The sequence below is a fragment of the Nycticebus coucang genome, chromosome 2, assembly GCF_027406575.1.
Source record: "Nycticebus coucang isolate mNycCou1 chromosome 2, mNycCou1.pri, whole genome shotgun sequence".
NCBI lineage: Eukaryota > Metazoa > Chordata > Mammalia > Primates > Lorisidae > Nycticebus > Nycticebus coucang.
In genome coordinates this window covers 173,085,566-173,111,210 of record NC_069781.1, presented here as the reverse complement: position 1 = coordinate 173,111,210, position 25,645 = coordinate 173,085,566, and the positions used below count along the sequence as shown (strand labels likewise).

Below are 25,645 nucleotides of genomic sequence, written 5' to 3'. Positions count from 1 at the left end.
ATGCATGCTAGGGAAGCTGCAACGCAGAACCCGGACTACTTTGTCTACACCTGCGGTGAGTGCAAGCACCATGTGGAGATGCTCTGGCACTGCGCTGTCTGTGAAAATTATGATGTGTGTATTACCTGCTATAACACTAAAAACCACGGCCACAAATGGCTTAAGTGATGGGGGCAACAACCAGCAGCCTGCAGCCACCCAGAGTCTGGGAGATGCTCACTGCCTAAGCATCAGCGCTGCATCCAGTCTCTGGTACACACCTGCCAGTGCCGGAATGCCAGTTGCTCCCTGCCCTCCCGCCACAAGATGAAGCCAATTGTGCAGCATACCAAGGGTTGCAAATGGAAAACCAATGGCAGGTGGCCCATCTGCAAGCAGCTCATTGCCCTCCACTGCTACCATGCCAAGCACAGCAGGAGAACAAGCGCCCTGTGCCACTGGGCCTAGACATCAAGCAGAAGTTCCAGTGGCAGTGGCAATGGCAGCACCAGCCACAGGAGGCACAGGTGCTTTGCAGGAGGTTGGCCACCATGCAGCAGAATGGTGCAGTCAGACAGCAGCAGGGCCTGCCCTCCCCAACTCCTGCCAACAGCCAGCCACCACTGAAGATGTCCCAGCCCCAGCCCACCTCTCAGTCTCAGCCCACCCCTCCCAACAGCATGCCACTCTACTTGCCCAGGCCCCAGACTGCAGGCCCTGTATCCCAGGGTAAAGCAGGAGACCCCTCCAACCCTTCCTCAGACTACTCAGCCACTCCTTCCAGGATCCCCACCTGCAGCAGTAGAAATGGAAATCCAGATTCAGCGGGCAGCCAAGACAAAGTGTCAGATAGCTTAGGTGCAAATATTTCAAAGGCCAGCGCAATACCAAATGCCCCAGTCTCCCATGATCCCTATGGGTATGAACCGACCTCCCATGGCCCACGGTCCAAGTGGGCATTTGGAGGCAGGTTTGGGAACCATAGGGATGCCGCAACAGCCACCCTAGGCCCAAGGAGGATTGCCTCAGCCCCAGCAATCACAGTGTGGGATGCCAAGGCCAGCCACAATGTCAGTGGCCCAGCATGGTCAGCCCTTGAACATGGCTCCACAACCAGGACTGAGCCAGGTAGGTGTAAGCCCACTCATACTAGGCACTGTGTCTCAACAAGCCTTATGAGACCTTTTGCAGGCTCTCAGGTCTCCCAGCTCTCCCCTACAGCAACAACAGGTGCTTAGTATCCTTCACACCAACTTCCAGCTGTGGATTGCATTTATCAAGCAGTGAGCTGCCAAGCAGCCCAACTCTGATCCACAACCCCTCCCCTCGCCCCCCAGGAAGCCTGGCATGCCTCAGACGCAGCTGGGGCTTCAGCCATCTACCATGCCAGGCCAGCAAGGGTCCACTCCAATCCAGCCATGCAGAACATGAATCCCACGCAAGCAGGCATGTGAAAGGCTGGCCTGCCCCTGCAGCCACCATAGCAGCAACTCCAGCCACCTAGGGGAGGTAGGTGAACATGAATAACAACACCATGCCTTCAGTTTCAAGACATCTTGAGACAACAGTGGATGATGCAAAAGCAGCAGCAACAGTGAACAGGGCCAGGAATAGGTCCTGGAATGACCAACCACACCCAGTTCCAGCAGCCCCAGGGAGTCAGCTAAACCCACAGCAGCAGCACATGCAGAAGCAGCTGCAACAAGGGAATGCAGGACAGATGGGCCAGCTCCCCAGGCCTTAGCCCGTCTACAGCAGCAACTCCTTCACCCCATGACCCCCCAATAGCATGTGCTCCCAAACCTGGCCCAGTCCCCACACCATCAAGGCCAGGACATCCCAAATTCTCTCTCCAATCAAGTAAACTCTCTCCAGCCTCCCCCTTCCAGCCTGTCCCCATCCAAGGATGAAGCCTCAGCCTTTCTCCATTCCACGTTTCCCTATAGACAAATTCACCACATCCTAGACTAGCAGCTGCCCAGGCCAACCCCATGGAACAAGGGCATTTTGTCTGGCTGGATGTGGCGGCTTATGCCTGTAGTCCTAGCACACTAGGAGGCCAAGGCTGGCAGATTGCCTGAGCTCAGGAGTTCGAGACCAGCCTGAGTAAGACTCTGTCTGTACTAAAAATAGAAAAACTAGCCAGCATGTGGTGGGGGCCAGTAGTCCTAGCTACTTGGGAGGCTGAAGCAGGAGGAGCTCTTGAGCCCAAGAGTTTGAGGTTGCTGATGCCACAGCACACTACCTGGAGCAACTCAGTGAGATTCTTGTCTCAAAAAAAAAAAAAGGGTGGTGCCTGTGGCTCAAGTAGGGCACCGGCCCCATATACCGGAGGTGGTGGGTTCAAACCCAGCCCTGGCAAAAAAAAAAAAGAAAGTGGGGGCATTTTGCCAGCCCAGACCAGAATTCATTGCTTTCTCAGCTCACTGGCAATCCAAGCATGGCAAACCTCCAGGGTGCAAGCACCACAAACCTGGAACTCAGCACCAATAACTCAGGTTGGAATTCGAACCTCTCACAGATTACAATAGACATATACTGGAGACACTTTGTAGTATTTTGGGGACCAAAAACAATTATTTTCTCTTTTTGTATTGAAGACTATTTTTTAAAATCTTTCTTAGTGAAAGTATATATAGTGAGAATAAGATGGAGTCTGTCAGGCTAAGGCTACACTGAAAAAAATCTGTGTAGTATTAAATACGATCTGCTATGTCTATATAGATATCTCAAAAGAAATTAGAACCTGAATAAAAATTTTCCAGTAAATGATGTGACTACAACATAGCCTCACAAATAACACCACACCCAACTGATTTTCAAAATTTTATTTTAATTTTTTTTTTGAGACAGAGTCTCACTATGTCACCCTCAGTGGAGTGCTGCAGCATCACAGCTCACAGCAACCCTAGCTATTTTTGTTGTTGTTGTTGTCATTGCTGTTTAGCTGGTTCAGGCTGGGTTTAAACCCACCAGCCCCGGTGTATGTGGCCGATGCCTTAACCACTGAGCTACGGGCACTGAGCCATGTTTTCAAAATTTTAAATTACCCAAAACTTCAGATCGGTTTTATATGAACTCTTAATACTAAATATTATCTTTAAAACTGTGCTAAGGCGGGGTCCAGCATGGTGGTTCTCACCTATAATCCCAGCATTCTGGGAGGCCCAGCCAGGCAGATCACCTAAGCTCATAGGTTCAAGACTGGCCTGAGCTAGAGCGAGACCCCCGTCTTAAAAAAATAGCTGGGCATTGTGGCAGGCGCCTGTAGTCCCAGCTACTTGGGAGGCTGAGGCAAGAGAATCTCTTGAGCCCAAGAATTTGAGGTTGCTGCAAGCTATGATGCCACGGCACTCTACCAAGGACGACAAAGTGAGACTCTGTCTCAAAAAAAAAAAAAAATTATAAAAAAAGAATGGGTATGAAGTAACCTAGGTAACCAATGACCAATAAAAAGAGATAATCAGGCTTGGTGCCTGTAGTTCAAGTGGCTACGGCGCCAGCCACATACATCAAAGCAGGTGGATTTGAATCCAGCCTGGGCCTGCCAAACAACAATGGCAACTACAACCAAAAAATAGCCAGGCACTGTGGCGGGTGCCTGTAGTCCCAGCTACTTGGGGAGGCTGAGGCAAGAGAATCACTTAAGCCCAAGAGTTTGCGGTTGCTGTGAGCTGTGATACCATAGGACTCTACCCAGGGCAACAGCTTGAGACTCTGTCTCAAAAAAAAAAAAAAAAAGGGTAATACTGGCAGGAGGTACAGAGAGGCCAATGAAAGACTTGCAGCCAGTTTCAAATGAAGAGGGTATTTATACGCCTGCAGGGCTTTGCGTGTCTCTCTCTCTCACCTTTTCTCCCCCAGGAGAGGGAATCACTTCCAACTCTCTCTGTTCTTTTTAAAGAAAATCTCTCCTTATGACCCTGAAACTTGTGTGAGTGACTTTTGCTTTCTGTCCACACTGCCTGTGCCGCTCCTGTTTTAGATCCAGTTTCCACTCATTTTTACTTTTGATTACCACCGTGCCCCTGTTGAACTTTCTAACTCAGCCAAGTAACTGATGAACCAGGGCTACTGGGTTCAGGACCCGGCATCCCCTAACCCTCAATAGTCACAGATACGAACCAGCCACTATGAACCAGCCATGACCATGTTAAAGTCCTTGTCCTCCGAGGGCACACAGAATGATCGTTACATGGGAGCGTGTGGTGATGGGCATAGGTTCAGCTGTCAGATGGCTGAGGTGGCAGAGTTGACTCTGGGCCCTGAACCATTTTGCCCTAAAGGTCCTCAGCTTTACAATGGGAATAAAATGTGGTATTAGAGGGGCGGTGCCTGTGGCTCAGTGAGTAAGGCGCCGGCCCCATATGCAGAGGGTGGCGGGTTCAAACCCAGCCCTGGCCAAACTGCAACAAAAAAATAGCTGGGCATTGTGGCGGGCGCCTGTAGTCCCAGCTGCTCGGGAGGCTGAGGCAAGAGAATCACGTAAGCCCAAGAGTTAGAGGTTGCTGTGAGCCGTGTGACGCCACGGCACTCTACCCGAGGACGGTACAGTGAGACTCTGTCTCTACAAAAAAAAAAAAAATGTGGTATTAGAGAATTAAAGAAGAAAGTTGTGAATGCTCAGGGAACAGTAGATCGGATTTTAAAAGGTGGGTGCTGTAGGGCGGTGCCTGTGGCTCAAGGACTAGGGCGCCAGTCCCATATGCCACGGATTCAAACCCAGCCCTGGCCAAAAACAAACAAAAAAAAAACACACACACCAAAAAAAGGTGGGTGCTGTAATTAAATCGGAAGAGATCCAGCTAGGGTAGAGGTGTGATTAGGGTGGGTGCCTTTCAGTGTATATAAGTGATTCCACTCTGCAGTCTGTCATCCTGGATAAATCTGGAGAGACCTGGGCTAGAGAATCTACAATGGCTTCCCATGGTGAGTGCCTTTGGTGGGGGAACTCAAGGGTCTTTCTTGTAAAACTGTTTTCATGAATATTGGGGTTTTGTGTGGTTTAATCTTTTATCATTTAATAGGCAAAGTTATAGCCAGTCAGTTTCACTGGTGTTAACCACTTGGGATGGATGTGGCTTTCAGATGGGACTAGGTATTTAAGAATTTTATCTGGGCATTGTGGCAGGCGCCTGTAGTTCCAGACACTTGGGGGACTGAAGCAAGAGAATAGCTTAAGGCCAAGAGTTTGAGGTTGCTGTGAGCTGTGATGCCATAGCACTCTACCCAGGTGACATGGTGAGACTCTGTCTCAAAGAAAAACAAAAAAAGAATTAAACCCAGTTATGGTTGTTGTTTATAAAATCCCATGACTTTGTTTTGGGGGGCGGAGGGGAGTTTGTTTTGTGTTTGAGTCAGAGTCTCAAGCTATCGCCCTGGGTAGAGGGCTGTGGCGTCATAGCTCACAGCAACCTCCAACTCTTGGGCTCAAGTGATCCTCTTGCCTCAGTTTTTTTTTCTTTTCTTTCTATTTTTAGTAGAGATGGGGGGGGTCTCACTTTTGCTCAGGCTGGTCTTGAACTCATGACCTCAAGCAATCTAATCTACCCACCTCAGCCTCCCTGAGTGCTAGGGTTACAGGCATGAGCCATTGCGCCCAGCCTGAAAAGTCAGTCTTAAAGCATCCTGTTTCATGCTTAGTTTTAATGTTAATGTGTTTATTAATGAGCCCTAGATAAGGTGAGAAGGTTGCATTATACCATTAACTTATTTTGTGTTTTGTATTTTTCACATCTTGCCCTACCACTATTAGTTGTCTTAGAGGCAAAATTTGCAGGAAAAAAAAAAAAAAAGAAAAATCTCCCAAAGTAACAGGGACCCAACCCAGAGTTTTAGAAGAAGAGGTCTATCAGAAAGCTTCTGTGGAATGACCTCAAACTCTAGGAACTGGAAGCAGCCCCAGAATTTGGGGTATAGCCTGAAGGTATCCTCAGTGACTCACCCCATTCAATTCTCTAGGACTAGATTTGAAAAAAATCTTTTTTTTTTTTAATTACAAAAGGAAATTTATTTCAAAAGCATAAGGAAACATTTACATTTATGAAAAAAACCTTTTCTTCTGTGAATTTTGTTCCCTTCTTTCTCTGAAAACCCAGTTGGCCCACACCATTTGTTGAAAAGACAAATTAGTTCCTCACCCCACCCCTGCTACCCCCATTGATTGTTTTGGCATGCTTGTGGAAAATCAATTGACTGAAAATGGGAGGGTTTATTTCTGGGCTTGATTCAATTCTACTGTTATATATGTATATTCTTGTGCCAGTACCACTCTGTCTTGATTTGTAAAACATTTAGAAATCAGGAAGTAAGAACAGTCCAACTTTGTTTTCTTTCTTTCTTTTCTTTTCTTTTTTTCTTTCTCTTTCTTTCCTCCTTTCCTTTTCCTTTCCTTTCCTTCCTTTCCTTCCTTCCTTCCTTCTTTCTTTTATTCTTTCTTTCCTTTTTATTTTCAACAGAGTCTCACTTTGTCACCATTGGTAGAGTGCTGTGGCATCATAGCTCATAGTAACTCAAAGTCTTGGGTTCAAGCGATCGTCTTGCCCGAGTTTTTCATTTTTAGTAGAGACAGGGTCTCACTCTTGCTCAAGCTGGTCTTAATCTCCTGAGCTCAGGCAAACCGCCTGCCTCGGACTCCCAGAACGCTAGGATTATAGGCGTGAGCCTCTGTGCCCCACCCAACTTTGTTCTTTTTCAAAATTGTTTTTGGCTGTTGCTGAGTCTCTTGAATTTCCATATGGGATATGATGAACTAAATATCAAAGTTTAAGATAGTAACAGGTGGCCAGGCATGGCAGCTCGCATCTGTAATTATAGCATTCTAGAGGCCAAAGCTGGAGGATCCCTTGAGCTCAGGAATTCCAGACTAATCTCTACTAAAAGTAGAAAATTTAGTCAGGTAGGCACCTATCGTCCCAGCCACTGGGGAGGCGGAGGCAGGAAGGTTGCTTGAACGCAGGAGTTTGAGGTTGCTATGAGCTAGGCTGATTGATGCCAGGGCACTCCAGCCTGGGAAACACTGAGACTTTGTCACCAAAAAAAAAAAAAAAAACAAAAAAAAAAAACAGCAATAACAATCTGCCTCATTCACCTCACCTTATCTGGTTCCAACAAAATTTATTTACAATAAACATTTGCCAATTTCCTTTTTTTTTTTTTATTTATTAGAGACAAAGTCTCATTGTGTTGCCCTGGGTAGTGCCATGGCATCACAACTCACAGCAACCTCCAGCTCTTGGGCTTAAGCGATTCTCTTGCCTCAGCCTCCAGAGGAGCTGGGACTACAGGGACCTGCAACAATGCCCAGCTATTTTTTTGTCACAGTTTGACCAGGGCCAGGTTTGAACCCGCCACCCTCAGTATATGGGGCCGGTGCCCTACTTGCTGAGCCACAGGTGCCTCCCGCCAATTTGCTTTTTTAAACAGTGTATTAAAATGTTGCTTATCTTGACTATTGAATTTTTGGCATGTCCCAGATGACTACATGCCTCACCTCATATTCCATTTCAGAAAAAAGCCATCCTCACAATTGGCTTCATTTACCATCTCTCCTCTTGCCTCCCCCTCAGTCTTCCACTCACATGTCTACTTCATTCATATTCTCTTCCTTGTTTCTGGAACACGCCAGCCATGTTCCAGAAACAGTATTTTGGATCAGTGTTCAACACTGGGCAATTTATGCACGAATATTTCTTGCTTTAGTTCCTTCATTTGAAAAATGGTCAGAGTAAGACTCCCTGAGAAAGTGAGGGGTTTTTTGTTTGTTTTGTTTGTTTGTTTGAGGCAGTCTCACTCTGTGGTCCTTGGTAGAGTGTCCTGGCATCACAGCTCACAGCAATTTCAGACTCTTGGGCTCAAGTCAAGTGATCCTCTTGCCTCAGCCTCCCAAGTAGCTGGGGCTACAAGTGCCTGCCACAACGCCCAGCTATTTTTAGAGACAGAGTCTGCAGTTCAGGCTGGAAGAAAGTGAGTTTTGAACTGATGCTGAGAGGAAGAGGTACATACTTGCCCAGGAAGAGAGAAACACCTGGGTAGAAATTCCTTGAGGGAGATGCCCTGAGGTGTCCAAGGAATAGTAAGAGGCCTGCTCCTCTGAGTGAGCAGGAAAGTGGAAATGATGGCAGAAAGTGGGGAAAGGTACAGAATGAGTGAGCCTTTAAGGCTATTAAAAAATAAACTTTTGACGGGGCTTACAGAGACTCATGCCTGTAATCCTAACACTCTGGGAGGCTGAGGCAGGTGAATTGTCTTAGCTCAGGGTTAGAGACCAGGCTGAGCAAAGCAAGACTCCATCTCTACAAAGGAAACAAAAACAAGCAGGGTGTTGTGGTGGGCACCTGTAGTCCCAGCTACTTGGGAGGCTGAGAGGACTGCTTGAGCTCAAGAATTTGAGGTTGCTATGAGTTATGATCCCACAGCACTCAACCCCAGGTCGACAAATTGAGACTCTGTCTCAAAAAAAAAAAAATTTAAAAACTAAAATAAAAAAATAAATCTTTTATTGAAACATAGTGCACATGCCAAAGAAGCACATATCCATTAAACTTGTTAAACTTAATGAATTCTCACAAACCAATCACACTCATGGAACCAGCATTCAGATAAAGAGAATATAACTGGCCCAGTCAGGTTGCTCATGCCTGTAATCCTAGCATGCTGAGAGGCCAAGACTTGTTGATTGCTTGAGCTCAGGGGTTCAAGAGCAGCCTGAGCAGGAGTAAAACCCCTGTCTCTACTAAAAATAGAAAAACGAGTCGAGTGTCATGGCAGGCACCTGTAGTCCCAGCTACTCAGGAGGCTGAGGCAAGAGGATTGCTCAACCAGCATCCAGAAGCCTATATCATCCTTCTTTACAGGCTCTCACTCCCTTCCCTTAGTAGCCCATCTCCTGTTTTCTAAATAGCATAGTTTTACCTGTTTCATCTATTATAATAATGGAATTATTAAATATTCTCCTACAGTACTCCTACTTTTAAAGATAAATTCTCTAATCTAGACACATTAGACTATGTGGACCACAGACAGACTTGAGCCTCAACCCTTGTAGCTTGAAAATAGCCACAGACAACACATGTGTGAATAGACATGGCTGGCATTTCAATAAAACAGGCAACTAGTCAGATATGACCCACAGGCCCATAGTTTGCCAGTAGCTGTTTTCATTTGTAATTTTATCATTGTGAGTGGATACAAAGCCAGGCTTTGGTTGTGCTTTTTTGGCAGGGTAGTGAATTGTGCTAACATACTGGAAAGTCTTCTTTGGGCTGGTTGTTACTCATAGTTTCCAACGGTCTCTCTACTTGCCAGATTTTCCAGATGAAGAAGATGGTCCCGAGCAAGTAATAAGAGGAAAGAAACAAAGAAAAACAAAACACCGACACAGATTTACTAATGAAGAAATGAAAAAACTTAAGAAGATATTTACATACAATCCTTATCCAGATTTTACAACCAGAGAAGAACTGGCCAAAAAACTCCAATGTCAAGTGAACGTAATTGATGTAAGTTCAAAAGCACAGATGCATGGGCAACAAGTATAAATGAGGATAGGAGGCTCAGTGCCCGTGGCATAGTGGTTATGGAGCCAGACACGTACACTGAAGCTGGTGGGTTTGAACCCGGCCTGGGCCAGCTAAACAACAATGACATCTGCAACAAAAAATAGCCGGGCATTGTGGCCGGCACCTGTAGTCCCAGCTACTTGGGAGGCGGAGGCAAGAGAATCACAAAACACAGTTTGAGGTTGCTGTGAGCTGTGATGCCACAGCACTCTACCCAGGGTACAGCTTGAGACTGTCTAAATAAATAAATAAATAAATGGGGGTAGGAGCCAGGGGATTAGATTGGAAAGCATAGAATTCAGAAATGGGAGAAACCAATCAAAACATATATATATATATTTTTGAGACAGAGTCTTACTCTGTAGCCCTCGATAGAGTGCCATGGTGTCATAGCTCATAGCAACCTCCAACTCTTGGGCTTAAGCAATTGATTCTTTTGCCTCAGCCTCTCGAGTAGCTAGGACCACCACAACATCCAGCTATTTTTGTTGCAATTGCCACTACTGTTTTAGCAGGCCTGGACCAGGCTAGAACCTGCCACCTTCGTTATATGGGGCTGTAGCCCTACCCGCTGAGCCACAGGCACCATCCCAATCAATCCAAATATATTATTTTATATATAAATTATATAAATTTATTTTATAAATTATATAAAATAATATATTTTATATATATCACACAATAAATATTTAATACACACACATATATATATATAAATCCCTCCATATTCACTTGTTCCACCTCCACATTCAACCAACCATAAATCAAAAATAATAAGGGAAAAACAACACAAATTTAAAAACGGCACAGTATAAAAAATGTTTGCATATCATGCATTTACATTGTATTAAGTATTGTAAGTAATCTAGAGATGGTTTAAAGTATACAGGAAAATGTGCTACTTGATATGCAAATACTATGCCATTTTATGTAAAGTACTTGAGCATCCTTGGATTTTTTTTTTATTGAATAATAACTGTGTACATTAATTCTTTTATGGGGTACCATGTGCTGATTTTATATACAATATGGAATGTTTACATCAAACTGGTTAACCTAGCCTTCACCTCTCTTACTTAATTGTTGTGTTAAGACATTTATCCTGGTTCGGCGCCCATAGCACAGTGGTTATGGCTCCAGCAACATACACCAAGGTGGTGGATTCAAACCCGGCCCGGACCAGCTAGACAACAATGACAGCTGCAACAAAAAATAGCTGGGCATTGTGGCATGTGCCTGTAATCCCAGCGGAGGATAAGGCAGGAGAATCGCTTAAGCCCAAGAGTTTGAGGTTGCAGTGAGCTGTGATGCCACAGCATTCTACCAAGGATGATATAGTGAGACTCTGTCTCAAAAAAAAAAAAAAAAAAAAGACATTTATACTCTCCTCTGAATAGATTTGACATGTACCCATGCACAATAGGTGAGGTCCCACCAATTACCATCCCTCTAGCTGGCCTTCCCCCTCCCCTCCCCTCTTCTTTCCCCTTGGTCTCCTCTTCCCTCCTTTATTCTGGGCTATAGTTGTGTTTTATCACTCATATGAAAGTGTGGGTGATTATATATTGGTTTCAAAATGGTACTGAGTACATTGGATACTTTTTCTTCCAATCTTGAGATATTTTACTAAGAAGAATATGTTCCAGCTCCATCCATGTAAACATAGAAGAGGTAAAGTCTCTATCTTTTTCATGGCTACATAATATTCTGTGGTATACATATACCACAATTTGTTAATCCATTCATGGGTCAATGGGCCCTTGGGCTGCTTTCATGACTTGGCGATTATGAATTGGGCTGAAATAAACATTCTGGTGCAAATATCTTTGTTGTAAAATGACTTTTGGTCATCTGGATATATACCTAGAAGAGGAATTGCAGGACAGAATGGCAGGTCTACTTTTAGTTCCCTAAATGTTCTCCAAAATTCTTTCCAAAAGGAACATATTAACTTGCATTCCCACCAGCAGTGCAGAAGTATTCCCTTCTCTCCACATCCGCATCAACATCTGTGGTTTTGGGATTTTGTTATGTGGGCTACTCTTACTGGAGTTAGATGATTGATATCTCAAAGTGGTTTTGATTTGCATTTCTCTGATTAAAGATGATGAGCATTTTTCCATGTGTTTGTAGGCCACGTGCTTCTCTTCTTCAGAGAAGCTTCTGTTCAAGTTTCTTGCCCACATAGAAATAGGGTTGTTTGTTCTTTTCTTATTGATTAGTTTGAGTTCTCCGTGGATTCTAGTTATCAGACCTTTGCCAGAACTATTACTTGCAAAGATCTTCTCCCATTCTGAAGGTTATATGTTTGCTTTACTTACTGTGCTCTTGGATGTGCAGAAGCTTTCTAGTTTGATCAGATCTCTGCATAGTTAACTAGATAAAGAAAGGGCTACATGACTTCTGGTAGAGGGAGCATGAAGAAAGGAATTTGGCTGTTTTGGAAATGGAGGAGAAGCAGTTGGGGGTTTATTCTCTGAATATTCCATAGGCTGTAAGGGCCCTGCCAGTGTCACAGCCCGCTCTCCACAGTCTGGTAGCAGGATTCCTCCTGATTTGTTTTTATTTCTGAGTAATGTCTTGGCTATTCTTAGTTTTTTCTGGTTCTATATAAAAAACAGAGTACTATTTTTTCCAGATCTTTAAAGTATGACAGTGGTGCTTTAATAGGGATTGTATTAAATTTGTATATTGCTTTGGGTAGTATGGACTTTTTTTTTTTTTTTGTAGAGACAGAGTCTCACTTTATGGCCCTCGGTAGAATGCCATGGCCTCACACAGCTCACAGCAACCTCCAACTCCTGGGCTTAAGTGATTCTCTTGCCTCAGCCTCCTGAGTAGCTGGGACTACAGGCACCCGCCAGAACACCCAGCTATTTTTTGGTTGCAGTTTGGCCGGGTACGGGTTTGAACCCGCCACCCTCGGTATATAGGGCTGGCGCCTTACCGACTGAGCCACAGGCGCCGCCCTAGTATGGACATTTTAACAATGTTGATTCTTCCTCCATGAGCATGGTATGTTCTTCCATTCGTTAACATCGTCAACTATTTCTTTTCTCAGAGTTTCATAGTTTTTTTATAGAGATTTTTCACAGCCTTCATTAGGTAAATTCCCAAATATTTCATCTTCTTTGGCATTACTGTAAAAGGAACAGAGTCCTTTACTGTTTTTTCAGCTTGACGATTGTTGGTTATAAAAGCTACTTATTTGTGAGTATTGATTTTGTATCCTGAGATACTGCTGTATTCCTTGATCACTTCTTTTTTTTTTTTTTTTGTAGAGACAGAGTTTCACTTTATTGCCCTCGGTAGAGTGCCGTGGCATCACACAGCTCACAGAAACCTCCAACTCCTGGGCTTAGGCGATTCTCCTGCCTCAGCCTCCCGAGTAGCTGGGACTACAGGCGGCCCCTTGATCACTTCTAAGAGTTTTGTAATTAAGTCCCTGGGGTTTTCCAGGTGTAAGATCATATCATCTGCAAAGAGAGTTTGATCTCCTCTGACCCCATTTGGATACCCTTGATTGCCTTCTCTTGCCTGACTGCGATGGCTAAGACTTCCATTACTATGCTGAATAGCAGTGGAGACAATGGGCATCCTTGTTTAGTTCCAGATCTGAGGGAAAATGTTTTCAATTTTATTTCATTCAATATGACATTGGCTGTGGGTTTGTTGTAGATGGCCTCTATCAGTTTAAGAAATGACCCATCTAAGCCTATTTTCTTAAGTGTTCTGACCATGAAAGTGTACTGGATATTATCAAAAGCTTTTTCTGCATCAATTGAGAGAATCATATGGTCTTTGTTTTTTATTTATTTAATTTTTTTTAGATTTTATTATTTATTTATTTATTTGTGTGTGTGTGTGTGGTTTTTGGCCGGGGCTGGGTTTGAACCCGCCACCTCTGGCATATGGGACCGGTGCCCTTCCCCTTTGAGCCACAGGTGCCGCCCTGTTTTTTATTTTTGTTTATGTGATGTATTATACTTATAGATTTACATATGACTTACAAGATGTATGGAACCTTGTAATGCTGGGATAAAACCAACTTGGTCATGGTGTATAATTTTATTATTATTATTATTTTTTTTTTTTTTTGAGACAGAGCCTCAAGCTGTCGACCTGGGTAGAGTGCTGTGGCATTACAGCTCACAGCAACCTCCAACTCCTGGGCTCAAGCAATTCTCCTGCCTCTGCCTTCCAAGTAACTGGGACTACAGGCGCCCGCCACAACAACTGGCTATTTTTTGGTTGCAGCCATCATTGTTTGGTAGGCCCGGGCTGGATGTGAACCCGCCAGCTCAGGTGTATGTGGCTGAGACCTTAGCCACTGGAGCCACAGGCATAGAGCCCATGGTGTATAATTTTTTTGATATGCTGTTGCATTCTGCTTGATAGGAACTTATTGAATATTTTTGCATCAATATTCATTAATGATCTTGGTCTATAATTTTCTTTCTTTGTTGGGTCTTTTCCTGGTTTGGGGATCAGGGTGATATTTGTTCTGTAGAATGTGTTGGGAAGTATTCCTTCTTTTTCTATGTTATGGAAAAGGTTATATAATATAGGTTCCTCTTTAAAGGTTTAGTAGAATTCTTTTTTTTTTTTTTGTAGAGACAGAGTCTCACTTTATGGCCCTCGGTAGAGTGCCAGGGCATCACACAGCTCACAGCAACCTCCAACTCCTGGGCTTAAGCGATTCTCTTGCCTCAGCCTCCCCAGTAGCTGGGACTACAGGCGCCTGCCACAACGCCCAGCTATTTTTTGGTTGCAGTTCAGCCAGGGCCAGGTTTGAACCCGCCACCCTCGGTATATGGGGCCAGCGCCTTACCAACTGAGCCACAGGCGCCACCCAGGTTTGGTAGAATTCTGATGTGAAGCCATCTGGTCCCGGACTTTTATTTTTTGGGAGATTTCATATAGTTGATGCTATTTCCGTGCTTGACATAGGTCTACTCAACATTTCCAGTTCTTTCTGAATGAGTCTAGGAAGGTGATGTGCTTCCAGGTATTGGTCTATTTCCCCCAAATTTTCATATTTCTGAGAATAGAGTTTTTTGTAGTAATCATTAGGATTTTTTTGTTTTGTTTTGTTTTTCTTGTTGTTGTTGAGACACAGTCCCACCTTATGCTCTGAGCAGAGTGCAATGGTGTCATAGCTCACTGCAACCTCAGATTCAGTCTGTGGGCATCCCACTGCCTCAGCCTCCAGAAGCCACTGGGATTACAGGCACTTGCTGTGGCACCTGGCTGGAATTTTCATATTTTTAGGAGTCGGGGTCTCACTGTCACTCAGGAAAGTCTCGAACTCCTGAGCTCAAGCAATTCTCCCTCTGCAGCCTCCCATAGTGCTGGAATTACAGGCATGAGCCACCACACCTGACTCATTAAGGATTTTTTAAATTTCTAGATGTCTGCTGTTTTTTCTCCTTTATCATTTCTGATTGATGACATCAGGGATTTCACTTTTCTGTTCCTGATTAGGTTAGCCAAAGGTTTATCAATTTGTAAATCTTTTCAAAAAGCCAACTTTTGGATTCATTGATTTTTTTTTTTTTTTTTTGAGACAGTCTCACTATGTCACCCTTGGTACAGTGCTGTGATGTCACAGCTCACAGCAACCTCAAACTCTTGGGCTTAAGCGATTCTCTTGCCTCAGCCTCCCAAGTAGCTGGGACTATAGGTGCCTGCCACAATGCCTGGCTACTTTTTCTTGCAATTGCCATTGTTCTTTAGCTAGCCCGGGCTGGGTTCAAACCCACCAGCCTCAGTGTATGTGGCCAATGCCATAACCACTGTGCTATGGCTGTCACGCTGATTTATTGATGTTCTGAATGATTCTTTTGTTTTCAATTTCATTTAATTCTGCTCTGATTTTGGTTATTTTCTACTGCTGGGTTTGGAGTTGGAATGTTCTTCCTTTTCCAGTTGCTTGAGATGAATCATTAAGTTGTTGACTTCCCCTCTTTCATTCTTTTGAGGAAGCCTTTCAATGCTATAAATTTTCCTCTTTGCAGTATCCCACAGGCTTTGATAATTTGTCTTGTCATTTGGTTCTAAAAATTTGGTGATTTACTTCTTAATCTAGTCTTTGACCCAGCTATCACTCAGCATAAGGTTATTCAGTTTCCATGTCTTTCTTTGACTGTGAAGATTCCTATTGTTGTTGAATTCAACTTTTATTCTGTGATGGACTGAGAAAATACAAGGAATAATTTCTATTCTTTTAAATTTGCTGAGGTAAGACTTGTGACCTAAGATGTGATCAGTTTTGGAGGATGTTCCATGGGCTGATGAGAAGAATGTGTATTCAGTTTTATTAGGATGAAATGTTCTGTAGATGTCTGTTAAGTCCTTTTGTTGTAGGGTCAAGTTTAATATTTCCTTGCTTAGTTGTTTCTTGGAGGATCTATCCAACACTGCTAAAGGGATGTTAAAATGCCAACTATTATAGTGCAGGAAGATATCAAATTATTCATGTCTGTTAGGGTTTCCTTTATAAATTGAGAAGAATTCTGGTAGGGCACATAAATGTTAATAATTGAAATCAATTCATGTTGAGTGTTTCCCTTGACAAATATGAAGTGACCATCCTTATCTTTCCTTGCCTTCATTCGTTTAAAGCCTATCATATCTGCAAATAAAATTGGAACCCCTATTTTCTCATTTCCATTTGCCTGAATTAAAGATATCCATCCCTTCACCCTTAGTCTATTTTTATCCTTTAAGGTTAGATGAGATTCTTGTATGGAACAGATGTCTTGCCTGAGTTTTTGTATCCAGACAGCCAACCTGTGCCTCTTTAGAGGACAATTCAAGCCATTCACATTAAGAGTATTGATAAGCATGGTAGTGTTTTGGTTGTCATGTTTTTCAAGTGTCCAGTGGATATTTTTAATCCTTTCACCATTATGGATGTTAGATGTTGTTCAAGGATTTCCAGGGGGAGTTTACTCTGGTGGTAGACCATTCATTAAGTTGATCATTATGGAGGATGGGTCTGAGAATATCCTGGAGAGCTGGTTTAATTTGGTAAATTTCTTCAACATGTGTAAGTCAGTAAAGTATTTCATTTCTCCATCACAAATGAAACTCAGTTTAGCTGGACACAGGATCCTGGACTGAAAGTTGTTTCGTTTTAGAAGATTGAAGGTCAATAACTATCCTCTTCTGGCTTGAAAATTTTCAGCAGAGAGATCTGCAGTCATTCTAATATTCTTCCCCTTACAAGTTATGATTCCTTATGTCTGGCTGCTTACAGAATTTTCTCCTTCATATTAACTTTGCCAAAATTAATTACAATGTGTCTAGGAGATGCTTTATTTGGATTAAGTTGTGCTGGGGTTCTAAAACTGTCTACTATCTGAATTTCTGTATCTCTTGCCATACTTGGGAAATTCTCCATTTTATTTTGGAGTAGAGCATCTGTGCCTTTAGGATCATCCTCTTCTCCTTCAGGAATTCCTATAAGGTGAATGTTTGCTCTTTTGGAGTGGTCCCACATCTCTCTTAGGGACTGATCCATTTTTGCTTTCCACTTCTCTGCCTCTTTGAGCTTTATCTTCAACTTCAGAGATCCTTTCTTCTGCCTGCTCTACTCTATTACTGAGGGATTCTACTATACTATGAAGTTCCTCAATAACTTTGTCATTTCATTGAGCTCTGCAATTTCTGTTCTCATGATGTCCAAATCCTTGGAGATTTTGTCCTTGGATTAATGGATTTCTTGAGACATCTTTTGAACTACTCCTTGGATTTTTCTTTCTTTTCTTTTTCTTTTTTTGAGACACAGTCTCACTATGTCACCCTGGGTAGAGTGCCATGGCGTTACATACAGCTCACAGCAAACTCAAACTCTTGGGCTTAAGCTATTCTCCTGCCTCAGCCTCCCAAGTAGCTGGGACTATAGGCATCCACCACAATGCCTGGCTACTTTTTGTTGCAGTTGTCATTGTTTAGCTGGCCCAGGCCAGGTTTGAACCCACCACCCTCAGTGTATGTGGCTGGCACTGTAACCACTGTGCTACAGGCACTGAGCCTACTCATTGAATTTCTAATTCCAACTTTACCTCCATTCTATTAATTTGCCATCCATATTCTGCGTTCTATTTCTGACATTTCAGCCATTTGTTTATGAATAACATCTTCTATTGTGTCCCCTTTGTCATTCCTTGGTGGAAATGATCTATTCTGATTATTCATGTTGCCAGAGTTTTTCCACTGGTTCTGCCCCATGATTATTTTTCACAGTTTGGCTAGTGAAGCTGGTAAGGTGAGATTGGATTGAGGGCTCCAGGAGTTGTACTTAACCAGCCCTTTATCAAAGAGCTGGAACTGGTAACTGTAGGTCCTTTTCAGTTCTGTAGCCTGATACTCTGGGGACCTGATTGGTATGATGGGGTAGGTGGCTCTGTCTTGTATTCAGCCAGCCTCTAGCCAATTTTAGTGAATCGGTGGCTTTGGGCTGAAATCTCAGCTGGGGAGAGATACAAGCAACTAAGATACACCGTCCCCCATTGGCAACAACTGAAAGAGGAGAATTAACCCCTCCCCCTACAACACAACCAGGACTCAACCTTGGAGAGTCCCCAGGTGGCCAGCCCAGGTCAAGAGTTCCAAATCAATTGTCTCAGACAGCATAATTGCTATTCAAGTGGGAAAGTTCGAAAGGTCTCCAGCAATCAGACAGCAGAGGACCATTGGTAGCTCAAGTGTGACTTGCTCTTGTGCTCAGTGGAGCTAGAAAAGCCCACCCAGCAAGAGTTAGTCGAGAGAGGTTGGCGCCTCCTTCCCTACCTTGCATCTCAGCCACACCCAGTCACTGGAAACCCCCTGGGGCTGTGGCCCAGTTCCCTCCAATGAGCAAATGGGCCAGGGATTTGCACCTGCCAGTATCAAAGGGGTAATCAATGCCTCCTCAGCCAGGCCATCACACTCTGCCACCAGCGGGTAGGAGGAGTTCAAACCTGAGTCCCGCCAGTGCTCAGTAGAAACTGGGGAGTGTTCCTCCTAAGTCTGTTCCGGCTGGGGATTACCATCACAGTGCATGTGTCTCTCCCTCATAGACTGCACCTCTGCTCTAGCCATACTCCTCCTCTGGTACCCCTGCAGGGCGAGGTCTGGCTCCTCCAGCGGTCCACAGAATTGGCAAGGTGGCTCTCCAAAATTTGACCCCAGCAAGAGTGTGCCACTGAGTCTCAGGTGCCACTGCGCGGGTCCTGCGCCTACACCTGCACTGGTATGCATGTTCGTGGCTCCAGGATAGTCCCACTCCCCCTACGTCTCTCCTCTTCTACTAGAGTCACAGTTTCAGTGCAGCTGTGCTGCAGCCCATGCAATACCCACTCCTAGCAAGGAACTGCCAGACCCTCTGGGCTCTTCAAGGCGTAGGCTTCCAGACCTGCCTCTAGGACTATCTGGATGCTGTTATAGGTTAGTGGTAGACAAGGTGGGAAGGGTGGACTGGGAGTCCAGAAAGGCAGGTAAAATATCTGTTCAACTTTCATGCCAGGCAAGAGAATGCCCCAGCTCACAGTGGGATCTCTCTGGAGCTGTTCTCTCCTGTGGGGTGAAACAAGAGGTCTTCTGTTCACTGTTCACTTGCAGAGAGCACACAACAAGCCACTCTCTTGGGTTAGGGCAGGGGTCCTCAAACTGCAGCCCGTGGACCACATGAGGTGGTGTGATTGTTATTTGTTCTTGTTTTGGTTTTTTACTTCAAAATAAGATATGTGCAGTGTGCATAGGAATTTGTTCATAGTTTTTTTTTTTTTAAACTATATCTGGCCCTCCAACGGTCTGAGGGACAGTGAACTGGCCCCATTTAAAAAGTTTGAGGACACCTGGATTAGGGGATGGACTCTCATCCTCTTTGGGATGGGTTTTGTACCTGAAATTTGCTTCCTTGGAGTTGCAGCTTGCCTCAGCAGTGATGATGTGCACTTATCAATCTTCTCTCCCAGCTCAGCTCCCAACCTTCAGTTTTCTTGGGTTCATTCTGACCATTATCTCTCCCTCTGGATGGGAGCTTCTATTGAAAGCTGGCCAGTTGGCCATCTTACCTCCTCCGCATTCTTGGATTTTGGTATGTGGGACGAATCCAAGGGATGAATGTACACACGTTCATTAAAATGTAAAGAAAACAATATAATAGCATTTCTTTTTTTTTTTAATTTGGCCGGGGCTGGGTTTGAACCCGCCACCTCCGGCATATGGGACCGGCGCCCTACCCGCTGAGCCACAGGCGCCGCCCAATATAATAGCATTTCATCACCTAGGTAAATAGTCTTTGTGTGTGGATATGAAAATACAATGAATATGCATTATGAAAATTAGACTGGAGTGAGGCAAATTTGGAAGTAGGTAAGTTGATGCTGTTGTAGTTAGTTGTGGTGATAGCAGTCTGAGCCATCTTTCTGCCTGTGCTGGTAGATAGGACTAATGAGAGAGACTCTGAGAACATTTTAGAGCTGACCGAGTATACTGTGTATTGTATATGTTATGAAAGATAAAGTATGCCTGTAATCCTAGCACTCTGGGAGGCAAGTGAATTGCTTGAGCTCAGGCGTTTGAGACCAGACTGAGCAAGAGTGAGACGCCATCTCCAAAAAACTAGCTGGATGTGGTGGCAAGCAACTGTAGTCCCTGCTACTCAGGAGGCTGAGGCAGGAGGATTGCTTAAGTCCAAGAGTCTGAGGTTGCTGTGAGTTATGATGCCACAACATTCTACCAAGGGTGACAAAGTGAGACTCTGTCTCAAAGATTAAAAAATAAATAAAAAAAGATAAAAGTGGAGTCAATGATGACTTCAATGTTTTAAGTATATGGCATCTGAGAGTTGCCTTCTACTAAGGAGGGAACCCAAGGAAGAGCAAGCCAGTGTCAAGAGAATTGGAAGTTACATTTTAGACATATGAAGTTTCCTATGCCAGATAAACATCTATGTGCAAGTATGAAATTCAGGAAAGAACACTTACCTAGAGATACAAATTTCAGAGTTGTTGGTGCTTCATAACCATATGCTGCATGAACGAATATTTTTTGATTATCATGGAATCAGCCTGGAAAATGTTTACTGTATAAATTGAATGAATTAGTTATATTTTATAAACAGAATTGTGAAGACGTCCCTTAATGTCTTTGTTATGTAATAGTGCATAGATCACTGGGTTTATTGGTTGCCCGAAACATGGAAAAAACACCCATTCATATAAACTAGAAGGGAATTAAAAATCAGGTTTGTAAGAAAAATATATAGAAAAATTATTATGCAATTTATTTTATTACTAAATTATACAAACTATAACATTCCTAGGAAAATGCAAAGGACCAATGATTTCTCAAAAGGAATTAGAAAAACTGAGCAAGTTAATGACCAGGGAAGGAACTGAACCAGTGGTCAAGTACATAAATACACACTCTCTTAGTGTTGTTGGTTTTTTTTCCTTTACGTTTATTTTTTTCTTTTTCTTTTTTTTTTTTTGTAGAGACAGAGTTTCACTTTATTGCCCTCTGTAGAGTGCTGTGGCCTCACACAGCTCACAGCAACCTCTAACTCCTGGGCTTAAGCGATTCTCCTGCCTCAGCCTCCCAAGTAGCTGGGACTACAGGCGCCCGCCACAACACCCAGCTATTTTTTGATTGCAGTTTAGCCGGGGCCAGGTTTGAACCCGCCACCCTCGGTATATGGGGCCGGCGCCCTACTCACTGAGCCACAGACGCCACCCTATTTTTTTCTTTTTCTTTTTTTATGAGACAGAGCCTCAAGCTATCATCCTGGGTAAAGTGCCGTGTCTTCACCGCTTACAGCAACCTCCAACTCCTGGACTTAAGTGATTCTCTTGCCTCAGCCTCCCAAGTAGCTGGGACTACAGGCACCCGCTTGTTTGTTTTGTTTCAAACAATCATCTTGTGTGTGGTTCAAAGATCCCTGTAGCTTCAGAGCTACTAATAACCTAAAGCAATTCTGAAGTTGGTAACACAGGACAAAGAAATAAAAACAAGAGGTTCCTAGCATTAGACAAACAAATCGTATTTCCCAACTACAATAATTAACCTCTCTATTCAAACCATGGTTTATTGGGATAGCTTGGATTCAAAAAAAGCATTTTCTCATCTCTGTTTCCCTCAAAGCAATTTGGGTGTTATTATCCTCTTTTTAGGGAGGAGAGAAATGAGTAGATAAGTTGAATTAAATGGCTAGAGTTTGTGATATTCTAACATATATATGGGTCTTCAACCCTGTTTTCCTGAAATCCTTAGTATCTCCAAAGTTATGCCTTTTTGTATGCTTAATGAGTTGGCAGAAGGCTGGCAGGTCCTATTACCCTCAGGATAAAGGCTGGTCATCAGGAAGACCAAGATATAATTAGAAAGTTGGGACTTTCAGCCCCTGCCCCCAATCTCTGAGGAGAGGAGAGGGGCAGAAGTTTAGGTTGATCACCAATGGCCAGTGGTTTAATCAATCATGCCTACATAATGAAGCTTCCATAAAAAAGATAGACAGCTGAACACATGGAAATTCCTGGAATACATCCAGGGAGGGCATGGAAACTCCACACTTCTTCTCCCATACCTCACCCTATGCAATCTCTTCATCTGTATCTTTTGCAATATTCTTTTTTTTTTTTTTTTGAGACAGTCTCACTATGTTGGCCTCGGTAGAGTGCTGTGACGTCACAGCTCACAGCAACCTTAAACTCTTGGGCTTAAGCGATTCTCTTGCCTAAGCCTCCCAGGTAGCTAGGACTACAGGTGCCTGCCATACGCCCGGCTATTTTTTGTTGCAGTTGTCATTGTTGTTTAGCTGGCCCAGGCTGGTTCAAACCCGCCTGTAGTGTATGTGTCTGGTGCTTTAACCACTGTGGTACAGGTGCCGAACCTATAATATTCTTTTGTTTTTGTTCTTGTTTTTTGAGACAGAGCATCACTATGTCACCCTCGATAGAGGGCATGGCATCACAGCTCACAGCAACCTCAAACTCTTGGGCTCAAGCGATTCTCTTGCCTCAACCTTCCAAGTAGCTGGGACTACAGGTGCCTACCACAACACCTGGCTATTTTTTTGTTGCAGTTGTCATTGCTGTTTAGCTGGTCCAGGCCGGTTCGAACCCACCACCCTAGGTATATGTGGCTGGTGCCCTGCCCACTGAGCTACAGGTGCCACCCTTTTGTAATATTCTTTGCAATAAACAAGTAAACAGGTTTCCCTGAGTTCTGTAAGCTCTAGCAAATCAATCAAAGTCAAAGAGGGTTTGGAGGTTCATGGGAAACCCTTCCAGAATTTGGTTGATCAGAAGTTCTGGAAGCCTAGACTTGTGACTGATATGAAGGCAGCAGTCTTGTGGGATCTAACTTTATATCCAGACAGATAGCATCAGAATTGAATTAGAGAATACTCAACTGCTGCCCACTGAAGAATTGCTTGTTTGTAGTATGGGGAAAAAACCCACAGATTTGCTCACATAAGTTTTCTGTGTTGATTGCTGAGGTGTGAGAACAGAGGAAAAATCCTTTGTTTTTTCCCCTCGGAGGGTCATACAGCAAATACATGGTAAAGACGTAACCCAAACAATTGCTTTCTTTTTTTTTTTTTGAGACAGAGGCTCAAGCTGTGGCCCTGGGTAGAATGCCGTGGCGTCACAACTCACAGGAACCTCAAACTCTTGGGCTTAAGTGATTCTCTTCTTCAGCACCCCAAGTAGCTGGGACTACAGGAACCCACACGATGCACAGCTATTTTCTGGTGGCAGTTGTCATTGTTAAGCTGGCCTGGGCTGGGTTCAAACCCGCCAACCTTGATGTATGTGCCCGGCACTCTACCCACTGAGCTACAGGCGCCATCCCAAACAATTGCTTTCTTTACTGGGACCTTAATGTCAGCCAGAAGGCAAGTCAGGGACTGAACTGGGAAGAGAATTAAACAAAAAATCCTCCTACAATAAGTAAATACACTGAGGAGTATAATCATGTAAGTAGTTTTGATAAAACATTATCTTTTCCAAAAAAAAAAAGAAAAACAATATTATCTTTCCCTTTAGAACTGGTTCCAGAACAGCAGAGCCAGACTTCCAACCAAAGAAAGAAGGAGAATATTTGCTACATGGAAACAGTGCAATGTCCCAGTCCAAGCTCATCCACTTTTAGAAGTCCAGGATACCCAGGCTGAAGCTCCAAACTACACCACCAACCAGAGCCTTTCTTGTGCCCAGAAGATTCTGATGGGTAGAGCAGATTGCTCCTCTCTGGAGAAACAGGGAATTCCTAGTCAGCAAGCAGGCCCTAGTTGGTCCTCTCCAGTTTCAGGCACTATAAAGCAACCAGGTGGTGCTTTGGAGAATCAAGATCACACAGGAAGTGGGCGTTCTCCTTCTTGTCCTTTTCCTAGCTACAGCCCAGCAGGTTGCCTTCACACTTCTAAAGCTTTAGTGTGCTACTTTGTGAAAGAAAGGGTTGACAATGGAGAAAGCCAGCATGCAGACCCTTTTCTGTCATGTTATCTTCATAGTGAGTACGGAGTGAGGAAGCAGCAGGAAGAGCAAGAGGAAGACAATTTTAAAAAGTGTTCACTATCGGAATGTCTGCAGCAGGATGATTGGCAGTATTACTTGGAGCAGCACCAACGGCCCCAGATTTACCAAGAAAAGATGCTGTTCCTGGAGCAGCTGACAATGGACCTGGGTCCTGGGGATCAAGGGCAGGATTTGGACTCCTCTCAGTTGCAGTTGCAGGTTCAGTTTCCTCAAAATAATGGAGAGCCCGGCTGCTCTCAACTTCAGCAAGCACCTCCCCAAATAGTTGCCAACTCATCACTGCTGTCCCCAGGGCAACATATGCGGCAATGGGTTTCAGATCAACCCAGGGCTCAGATGCAGCAGCCACCACTGCTGCCCCTGGAGCAACATATCCACCGAGGGGTTTCATACCAACCCAGGGCTGAGATGCAGCAGCCACCACTGCTGTCCCCAGGGCAACGTATCCAGCAAGGGGCTTCATATCAACCCAGGGCTGAGATGCAGCAGCCACCACTTTTGCCCCCAGAACAACGTATGCAGCAAGGGACTTCATATCAACCCACGGCTCAGATGCAGCAGCCACCACTTCTGTCCCCAGGACAATGTATGCAGCAAGAGATTTCACATCAACCCAGGGCTGAGATGCAGCAGCCACCACTTCTGTCCCCGGGAAAACGTATGCAGGAAGAGATTGCATATCGACCCAGGGCTGAGATGCAGCAGCCACCACTTTTGCCCCCAGAACAACGTATGCAGCAAGGGACTTCATATCAACCCACGGCTCAGATGCAGCAGCCACCACTTCTGTCCCCAGGACAATGTATGCAGCAAGAGATTGCATATCAACCCAGGGCTGAGATGCAGCAGCCACCACTTTTGCCCCCAGAACAACGTATGCAGCAAGGGACTTCATATCAACCCAGGGCTCAGATGCGGCAGCCACCACTTTTGCCCCCAGGACAACTTATGCAGCAAGGGGCTTCATATCAACCCACGGCTCAGATGCAGCAGCCACCACTGCTGCCCCCAGGACAACATATGCAGCAAAGGGCTTCATATCAACCCAGGGCTCAGATGCAGCAGCCACCACTTCTGCCCCCGGGGCAACATATGCAGCAAGGGAATTCATATCAACCCAGGGCTCAGATGCAGCAGCCACCACTGCTGCCCCCATGGCAATATATGTAGCAAGGGACTACAGATCAACCCAGGGCTAAAATGCAGCAACTATGGGTTGAGGAATCTCCAGGGGTCCACCTCAGAGACCAGATGCATTTCTAGGAAGTAGTACTAAAGTTCAGAAAGTCTCAGTCATGGTGACCCACAGGCACCCATACAGAAGCCCAAGACAAAAGCCTTTCCAGAAGCCATCACATTAAATATTTTTTTTTTTTTTTTGTAGAGACAGAGTCTCACTTTATGGCCCTCGGTAGAGTGCCGTGGCCTCACACAGCTCACAGCAACCTCCAACTCCTGGGCTTAAGCGATTCTCTTGCCTCAGCCTCCCGAGCAGCTGGGACTACAGGGGCCCGCCACAACACCCAGCTATTTTTTGGTTGCAGTTTGGCCGGGGCCGGGTTTGAACCCGCCACC

General features: G+C 44.5%; 1 protein-coding gene across 1 annotated transcript; it reads left to right on the top strand.

The window, feature by feature from the left end:
* On the top strand, window positions 1-25,645 carry LOC128560786 (uncharacterized). Its single transcript, XM_053554243.1, has 4 exons — window positions 1-55; window positions 409-1,107; window positions 9,220-9,479; window positions 23,579-25,645. Exons 1-4 carry the CDS (start codon window positions 1-3, stop codon window positions 25,238-25,240), a joined length of 2,676 nt encoding a protein of 891 aa, XP_053410218.1. The 3' UTR covers window positions 25,241-25,645.